Source organism: Bos mutus, chromosome 10, assembly GCF_027580195.1.
Source record: "Bos mutus isolate GX-2022 chromosome 10, NWIPB_WYAK_1.1, whole genome shotgun sequence".
In the NCBI taxonomy this organism is placed as follows: domain Eukaryota; kingdom Metazoa; phylum Chordata; class Mammalia; order Artiodactyla; family Bovidae; genus Bos; species Bos mutus.
The window spans coordinates 7,123,012-7,132,343 of record NC_091626.1 but is presented as its reverse complement, the minus strand read 5'-3'; the positions used below and the strand labels follow the sequence as shown (position 1 = coordinate 7,132,343).

The 9,332-nt window shown below is 45.8% G+C and overlaps 1 protein-coding gene across 2 annotated transcripts in view; it reads right to left on the bottom strand.

Annotated features, from left to right (window-relative positions):
* Positions 1-290: 290 nt before the first annotated feature.
* Positions 291-9,332, bottom strand: part of SV2C (synaptic vesicle glycoprotein 2C) — a 221,156-nt gene continuing 212,114 nt past the window's right edge. For both annotated transcript variants that reach the window (XM_070377234.1, XM_070377235.1), the window contains one exon: positions 291-8,476. In XM_070377234.1, coding sequence (XP_070233335.1) covers positions 8,293-8,476 — 184 coding nt within the window. In that variant the 3' untranslated portion in view covers positions 291-8,292. The remainder of the gene's footprint in view (positions 8,477-9,332) is intronic.

Sequence of the window (9,332 nt, the reverse complement as noted above, 5' to 3'; positions counted from 1 at the left end):
GAACACTGCTTCTGCTCTGCCACCAACTCCCCCACAAATACTTTTTTTCCCATTGGCCCTGGCTAACAATTAGAATGTATTCCTGTGAAATCAAACAATACATCAGTACCCATGATACCAACCCACAGAAACAATTCAAATAAGCCTGAATCAAAGGAAACAGTTTTTCTTTATGCTCAAGACATTTTAAAAAGTACTTATTTTTGTAAGGGTCAGTTCACATTTGCAAGGGGAAGTCAGTCACACGGCAATCTTTATTTGAATATAATGGAGCAAAAAATGCTCTTTTATTGATCTGATGTCCATTAAATATCTTTGCAGCTGTTACATGAATGTTGGTTGTCTGGCACATAAATGTACACACACGTCCACAGCTGATAGACTTACGCTGTACACGAGTCACCCGATGGAGCATGCCCTCACTCACACAAGGTCACACATGGCTGTCTTGGGCATTTGTCAAAACACACTTGGTCAAACATTTTGGCAATACGGGAATCAGACACAGAGGAGCATACCAGAAAGATGAGTTCACAAGAGGACCAGCTGTACTTAAGAGGAAAACTCCAAAAACCTGAAACAGAATTTATTGGGGTTCCCACATGCAGCACATATATACAGTACACTTGGGGGTAAAGGGAACATTCATAGCAGGAAGGCTTACATAGCATAAAAACAGACGAGAAACAAGACATAACAAAACGCCCAACGCCAAAACCAAGAAGAGGACCACTGCCAAGATCTCATTGCAAAGGAGAGTGAATTGTTGGGTTTTACATGTCTGAAATGGAGATCCACCCAAAATAAAAAGCTCTTCGAGGACTTTATTTACAGGATGTTGACATTAATAAAGGATGTATGGTCTGTTCAGTGTGTTCCTGGATCAAGACAAGGATACATAACCACATTTTGGATAGTATGAAACACATATCAGGAAAGAACATTTCTTTTTTTCTTTTGATTTAGGATATAGATTCAGTACAATAAATGTATAACAATAGCAGAGGAAATGAGATTAAGCCAAGCTGTCCAGTTCTATCTAGTCAGGCCTGTTAAATGTCAAAGGCAAGGAAGGAGTTGTAATTCTTCAACACCTACTTGGGTGCGAGAGGGAGATGCTTTGTAACTTCAAACAAATTTATTCCTGCTTGCACAGCATAAATAGCCAATTTGTTGTACATTGCCCTGGAAGGAACAATACTTAAAGGAGTGGTGGATTCTCTGCAATGCGGGTATTATTCTGAATCAACACAAATGCAGAAAGTAACCTTTGCATACCGACGTGAGGTTGAACTTGCTGAGTTTTTCCTTCTCTTGGGTTGATGGGCAATGCTGACCTGCAAACCCAGGGGACTCAATTTGGTGTGGTCCAGGTCAATGGAGTGGGTGGCCACGTACTGGTCAGGGCTTTAGGTAGCGGAATGCAGACCACTGTCTGGTGGGAGGAGTCTGATTTGTAGCATCTATCAATATTTGTGGTGTAAGTACTCCCACCATGGCCGATTTCAAGTTACAAAGGTGAAATCACGGGACCTGCAGTTGGGAAGGGATGCTAAGGAGCCCAGCATCACATGGTATTTCTATCACACAGACACAGTAGCCGTCGGTTATGTCAAGGGCATAGATAACACTAAAATGGAAGAAAATAATTAGGAAGTGATGAGTTCTGAGTATTTTTTACCTTTGCTTGAAAATATAATGACTGTAAGTTCACAAGTGTTAATGTTTAATAATGGCTGTTTCTCAGACATATAGAACAGACTTTTGGATACAGTGGGGGAAGGAGAGGGTGGGATGATTTGAGAGAAGAGCATTGAAACATATACATTACCATAGATAAAACAGATAGCCAGTGGGAGTTTGATGTATGACGCAGGGAACCAAAGCCGGTGTTCTGTGACAGCCTAGAGAGGTGGGGTGGGAGGGAGGGGACATGTGTGCACCTATGGCTGATTCACGTTGATGTATGGCAGCAACCATCACAATATTGTTAAGTAATTATCCTCTAACTAAAATTTTTTTAAAAAAATGACTGTTTCTCAAGTGGCTCACAAAATTCCTGAAATGGTCAGCTCTGAGGAACTGGTTTGCAGCTGCTTCAGCCCCTCCCTGGCTTTTGATGACCTGGCCCCTGTGAGTGGCTGTCAGTCATTCTCCAGGCACCTGAAATCTGCTTAGGACTCTGCACCCCAACTTCCAGGGTGGGCCGCTAGCTGCTGTGAAGCCCTGTGAGAGTCTGAGCAGAGGGCCAGGGTCTGCTTTCTCCTCCTTCCAGTTCTGGACATGAAGCCAGCATAGACATGGTAGGGTAGGCAGAGAGCAGGCACCCTCTGCAGCTTCAGCACTTAAATTCAGGACTTCCCTGGCAGTCCAGTGGTTAAGACTCAGCGCTTGCAATGCAGGGGACATGGTTTTGATCCTTGGTTGCTGAACTAAGATCCCACATGTCTCAAGGTATGTCAATAAATAAATAAATACCACCCCCACCCCCACTTGTGTGGAAGGCACCCAGCCTTCTGCACCAAGTATGAGGGTGTGTCTAGCTCCTCCGGGTCTGTGAATTCCAGGCACCTCACTGCAAGCCTTCTTGCTTTTCAGGAGTCAAGCTTTGAGCTCTAAGACTTCTGCCTCAGAGATGGACCTTGCTCAGATGGACCTCGCTCAGATCTCATGCCAGTGGTGCCCAGCACATCGTGTGCAGGAGCTAGGAAGCAGCTGGAAATCTTGCCCAGCATGGGGAGCTTGTCAAAGCCAATAGTCAAGAGCTCACACCCGCTGACACCCACTGCCCTTCCCGGGGCCTCTCCAGCCAGTACAGCATCACATTCCTTAGTCCTAAGGGCCCCGGTCAAGCTCAGCCTCGATTTCTATGCCACGAGAGTCAAGAGGAGGCAAGAGCAGGTGGAGAAGAGAAGGGAGAAAGGAAGTGAGTGCTTCCTGTCTAGAGGAGGGCAGGAGGAGAAAGTCAGTGGAACAAAAGGAAGTGGAGACTCTGGGAGGGGAAGGAGGCGGGTGGCTGAAAACCACCTTCTCTGCTTGCACCTCGGGCCCCAGCCCCCAAAGGCCGTTTGCAACTTCCAGACACTTTGCAACACCATGTGCTGGCCTTAAACTGAAGTCTGAACATCGCCCGCCACCGACTGTCAGAACTTGTTTTCTGGGTGGCTTATCTGCTGAAAGTAAAGATGAGGAAAGCTGCTCTAGGGGATCTGCAGACAGCTGACTTCATCACAAGTCTTCAGCATCAGAAGGGAAACACCCTGGAAAGCCGAGGCGGGACTGGCAGCAGCTGGGGGATTTGCTGACTCTGCTGCTCTCAACAGACTCCCCAGCACCGCCAGGAGTTTAGGCCATGAAAAAGAAGGCCCCAGAAGAAACTAGAACTTTACAGACCAACACCTCTATACAGATGGGGCCATCTTTGCTGCTGATTCTTTTCCTTTAACACACAGCTTCTTGCCAGGATATTTAAAGAAATAGCACATGTATGGCTCCACTTTCCTCATTTTCCAAGTAGGTACTAATCAGTAGTTCCTCCAACAAAGGCCAGGCAATTGTCAAAGACAGTGCCAATTTCTGAGTAGTTTCTGCACTGCCCACAGTAGGCTATTACTTCTTTTAAATTTGGAAAAATTACATTTTGTGTTTATGGGGAGGGGGTATCAACAGGTAATGGAAATCAATATAAGACATTCACCCTCCCCACCATTACAGATGTTTTCTCTTTCATTCTCCCTGTTTCCCTGTCATTATTTAAGTCCTGCAAAGGATTAACTACCTGCATACAATGCAGGGCCTCAACCTATTTAATAGCACATGCAAGTTAATAAATATTTATTCATGAGATGACAAGTGATCGTGAAAGTTCTGCCCAGGCCCTTCCTCCATCAGTGCTAATAACCTGAAACCAGGCCCATGAACTGTATCCTTGCCACTCAAATCCTGGGATTCCTAAACCGGATTGAGGAGGTCTTGTTGGAGGGAGATGAAAGTCAGTCCTGGAAACGGCTGTGTCTGGTTGGTAAGACACCGTGGATAGGAAGAGCAGTCAGTATTTAGAGCAAAAGAACATCACATGGAGAACTGTCACTCCACACCTGAAACAAGCAAGGGACACACAACGAATCAAGAAGCTACTGACAACTTTGTCTACATTACAGGTTGTGAAAGAAGCTTTACTCAAAACACACTTGCAGAAACAAAAACTATAAGAAATGTACAGTCCATTTCAGAGTGCCCTACTGTGTAGGCTTATTTTTGCTGTGGCAAGTTGACTGGTATTTCTGTAGGTTTGGTACCTGGACTAAGTACAGAGTGATATGGGAGTTAATGGAAATGCAAATATCCAGGCAACATGCCCTTAACAGTCAACTGATTGCCTTTCCATGACACCAGGTGAAGGCCAAATCCAGGCATTTCTGGCTTGAGAACCTTGAATACATGAACAAGTGAGGCGTTTTACTGAAGATAAATAGGTAAAGGCTATTTGGATATGAGACAGAAAAAAAAATTGGAGAATATCATATTCTGTTTTGATTGGCAGAGGGAATCAGAAGCTATTTCCATGGAATGCTTTAGAAACGACCCCAGGCCTTGGGAAATCTTGATTCTGCCCTAGTCTCCTCATTAGAACCTTCTCAGTATCTTGGACTCTCCTTTGTGTCACTACATTTCTTTTCCCACCTCTCGCTTGATATCCCAAGACATCCAGAAGAGCAGTGACATAACTTAGTGCAAACCTGAACTTAGATTCAAGAGATTTGTAAATGAAGGTGCATCTGACAGCTCAGGTAAAATCACGTAAGACCATGTTTCATCAATGCAATGGAGTAGAGCCAGGAGAGCTTTGGGGGGCATCCTCTCTCAAAGGACCGACGAGCGAGGCTTCTAATGTCTGCGTCCCACAGGGCGGGGCCCTTTCCTAGGCAGACACTGGGAACCATCAAACCAACAGTGAATGGAGATGACACTTGGGATTCTAAGAAGCTGCAGCACAAACAACACGGGAACCATCTCACCTGTCCCACAGGGCCTTCCCAAACAACTTCCTGAGCTCTTGCAAGCTTGTCTATTTTTTTCAGTTTCTAAATTCAACCTGTTTGGTGCTTGTAAAGATGAGTTTAGCATCAGAAGAAGGTAGACAGTAAGATGAACCTATTTTTGTGAGGGTCTTCTAGAGTCTTGGACTAGTCCCAGCAGCAAATTAGTCCCAATCCTTTGCTCCACAGATGGGGCAACTGAGGATCAGAGACGCTCAATGACTCACATCCTCCTCAGCGAGATCTGGGTCTCCCTGTTGGTTAGTGGGAGAGTTTGGGCTAGGACCCATCTGTCTTATCTCCCAGGGTTAGTCCTTAGGGTGTAAAATAATCCCTGGCTGCTGGGTTTGGCTTCCAAGGCAGTGAGATTAAATGAGAGGAGGGTAAAACCTATTACTGGGGGTATAATGTGGTTCAGGACTTACAGAGTGGAACAGCTGGGTTTATTTCCTACTGAGAGGACCAGTGATAACAACAGGATTTGGGAACATTCTGGATTGATTCAAAGCACGTGAGGAAATTTTAGATAGAAAAGGAGTTAGAGATCTAGGAGCCAGCGGGACTGTTTCCCAGGCTTCCATTTACACATGTACTCTCATTTTCTTTCTATTGCAGATGAAATGAGATGCTGGCTGCGTGTCCGAGTGCCAGCAGCCTGCTGCACTGGATAGAATTGAGAGTTTCCGTCTAATCGCACGGCTCTATCTTAATCCTGCTCACCCCACAACAAGCCAGACAGGCCACACCACATAGCTGGGGAAGAACCTGAGCTCTCTCATTGAAAATGCCAGTGTGGGTGGGGAACAATGTGAAGGAGGCAGGGAAAACTGCAGGGAAGGTGGTGACCAAGAAGGTTTGTGACCACAGACCGTCCAGGAGATTAGAAGAGATCCCTCTTGGGCCACCTGGGAGGTTTGGATTTAAGTGACAAGAAGGTCAAGAAAGGTCATTCCAAAGGGGATGCATGCAGGCAGGTCTCATCTGGTGTGGTTCTGCTGGTTAATCCTATTCTGATCCATCAAGCATTCAGATAAAATTCTATGTAAACTGTGCTCTGCATATTTGATGCATTTAAAACGATCACAGACATCCGAGACATTTCTAAAAGTAAAGACAGTACAGTAAGCAAAGTTGACTGTGGCAGAAGATCTGGAGATAGCAGCATCCGTGCATGTTTCTATTTCTCTTTTGAATGGGTTGGTGGAGATACACTTGTCACTTGAGCAGTTATCACTGCACAGGTGACATTCAACTAAAAAATCTGCTCAGGTCCCCAGATATGTCTCTTTGAAAAAGATAAGCCAAGGGGTAGGTGGGGAGAAGAGTACATAATGAAGAACATCCAGGATATGTTCATGGGTTGTCTGACTTGTCTTTGTTTTCCAACAATATTCCAGAAGGCAGAGGTGAGAGTTCTGCTTCTTTCCATTGACAGCATTCTAATAGATTTGTTGATATTGTTCTACTAGATCCCGTCCAGTCTTTACCGGTTTGCCTTCTTCCAGCTGCCTTTGTAGTTTGGGGTTTGAGTTTTCCTGATATTCTGGCCCGGAGCCTGCATCCCCAGGGAGTTGCCCTCTTCCTGTGAGCCCCCCCACACCAGGCTGCCGCCCCATATAGGCCTGAATTACTTCAAGGGAGAGTCGATTAATGGCTTATGTTAATGAAAGCAGCTTTTCACAGTCTGAACTCTGCAGTCTGGAGCTCTAGGAGGATCAGGAGGAAGGGGAGAGAGAGGCGGAGTGCCCTCTGGGGTGAAGACAACTTTGAGTGTCATGACTCTTGGAAACAAAGGCTCTCCCTTCCTGGAGGCCCAGGGCCATGACCTGTTGGAAATGCCTATAATAAGTAACAAGGATAACCCTCTAACAAGACACAGGGAATTTAAAAAAGGAATATTGTTTTAATATGGGATTTATTCCTGGCTGCTGGTCATCACTGCAAGTTGACTTGGAGGTTTCAGATTTCAAAGAAGATGAGTAAAAAGGACCAGCGTGGAGGAGCGGCGGCCCCAAGGGCTGAGAAGGTCACACAGCTGACAGCCTGTGGGAATGTCCTGCTAGCCTCTCTCTTGCAGGCCAGGAGGATTCCAGAGGTAAAGTGAGCAGCCAAAAGCCCCCAGGAGATGCAACCCTTGTCTGCCCAAGGGCTCCATGGAGCTCAGCGGGCTGCGATTTCACACAGAGGCAGCGGCTGGGAACACACTGACCGGCTCCAGCCAGGGGCACTGCTAGAAAGTCCAATGTCACTTCCCCAGGGATACTAGCCCCAAGACACTGGTCCCCTCGAGGTATCATTTGGCATTTACAAATGGCTTTAGGTCTGAATTTCTAACTCATTTTCAATTTACAACAACTTAGATGGCTAACAATCTGGAGAAAGAGTTTGCGTGAATGACGGAATCAGGTGGGCAGACCCAGTTAGAAAGTGGCTTTTTCCCATTAATTGTGTTATCTGGCAAGATGGATGGCAGCTGTGGGTGGGAGCAGGGCGGGGGTGAAGGCAGGCTGAAGATCTGAGTTCTGTTCATCTGACATTCTGAACCACGTGCCACAATCACAGACATGACTAACGGCCCTTTTCCTCCTATTTTTCAGAATTTCGTCAGGCTTCCTGGCAGAAATCTTGCTCATGTCACTCACAGATCTTTGTTGCTAACTGCAGAGCCTCTATTTTTCTTGTCAGCAGAGTCATCTTAATTGTCAAGCCTGAAAGAGCTCCACCCAGTTCAGTTTGGTGCCGCAGGGCTTTTTTTTTCTTTTGAAAGGCCCTGCTGTAACAGCAAGAATTGCTGGGTGTCCTTTTCTAAGTAAACAGGAAATATCACTGCAAAAAAAAAAAAAAAAGAATCTCTTCCCTCAGCACAGATGCACTAATACGCCGATTTATCTTTCCTGTGAATGCTGAATTAGGAGCAGGATTGTTTCTTAGAGCAGTCCAGTCCTCTTCTTAGCTTCTGAACCTTACACTGAGGAGGATCTCAGGAAGGCTCGACTCACAACACACTTAAAAAATTCTGATTTCTGGAAGGCAGTAGCATCGCAGTTAGGAAAGACAACAATGCATGAAAAAAAAAAAAAAAAAAACCCAAACCCTGCAAAATCACACTGAAGGGATGAGACGGTATGCATCTACATTGTCGTCACAGCAGGTTAGTGTTCTGGTATTTGACCACCCTTCTGGAGCCTTGAGTCAGTAAGGGGAGTTGACCCAGGGCAAGAGAAGGAAGTACAGGATGGATGGCTTTTTTCCATTACATCAGGACCTGGGTTCGTGTGTCAGGCAGGCGCAGCCCCACGAGTCCTCCACACACCAGCACGGTGGAGGCCAGGAGGATGGGGATAGCTTTGGTGATGCTGACCAGGGAGCCAAATATCAAGTTTCCCAGGACGGCCGCTGCTTTGCACAGTGCGTTCAAGAAGCCAAAGCCTGTTGCCCTGCAAAGGACAGAGACATGAACAAGGCTGAGAAAGTGTCTTCCAAGAGTCCAACTTTAGACACAAATGTCTCCTATAAGAATTTTCAGTGATCTTCACGTAGACTATTCTGTATATCCTTATTTAGTCGCTCAGTCGTGTCTGACTCTTTGTAACCCATGGATTGTAGCCTGCCAGGCTCCTCTGTCTGTGGGATTTCCCAGACAAGAATGCCGGAGTGGGTTGCCATTTCCTTCTCCAGGGGATCTTCCTGGCCCAGGGCTGCAACCCACGTCTCCAGCCTTGGCAGGTGGATTATTTACTACTGAGCCACCAGGGAAGCCCTGCATGACCTTAGAACAAGTAATTAGCTATCTGTCAGCACATCTGGAAGCAGAGAACCCCAGCTGCTGGTATCAGTCCTTCAGCCCTCTTTTGACTTTCTTGCCACCTTGACTGATTCTTATTCGACCCATGAGCTTATTAGTGAACAGAAAGAGAATGGTCAGAGAGTCAGAAAAGTTTCTTCTCTCTTCCAGAACTAAATTAAAATGTATGACCATATATGTCTTTAAATTTTACTTTCTACTCCCTACTTCCTCTTAGTTTAGTTCATTTATGATGTTTTAAATAATTATAGAACATAGGAACTTTCAGAGAAAATCCAGGATGACTGGGTTGCATTCATTTTTCTCATACCATGGAGGTGAACTATTATGACTTCATCCCAAATGTTTTTGGTAGCAAGCAGAAACTCATCCCTGAGCTTGGTGGCCTCAAATGAGCTAGGGGGCCTCAAATGAGCTAGGGACACATTTCTTGCACCCTCGTCAGAGTTCTGGGTGGATAATCAAGCCCAAGACAGAGGAAAATCAGA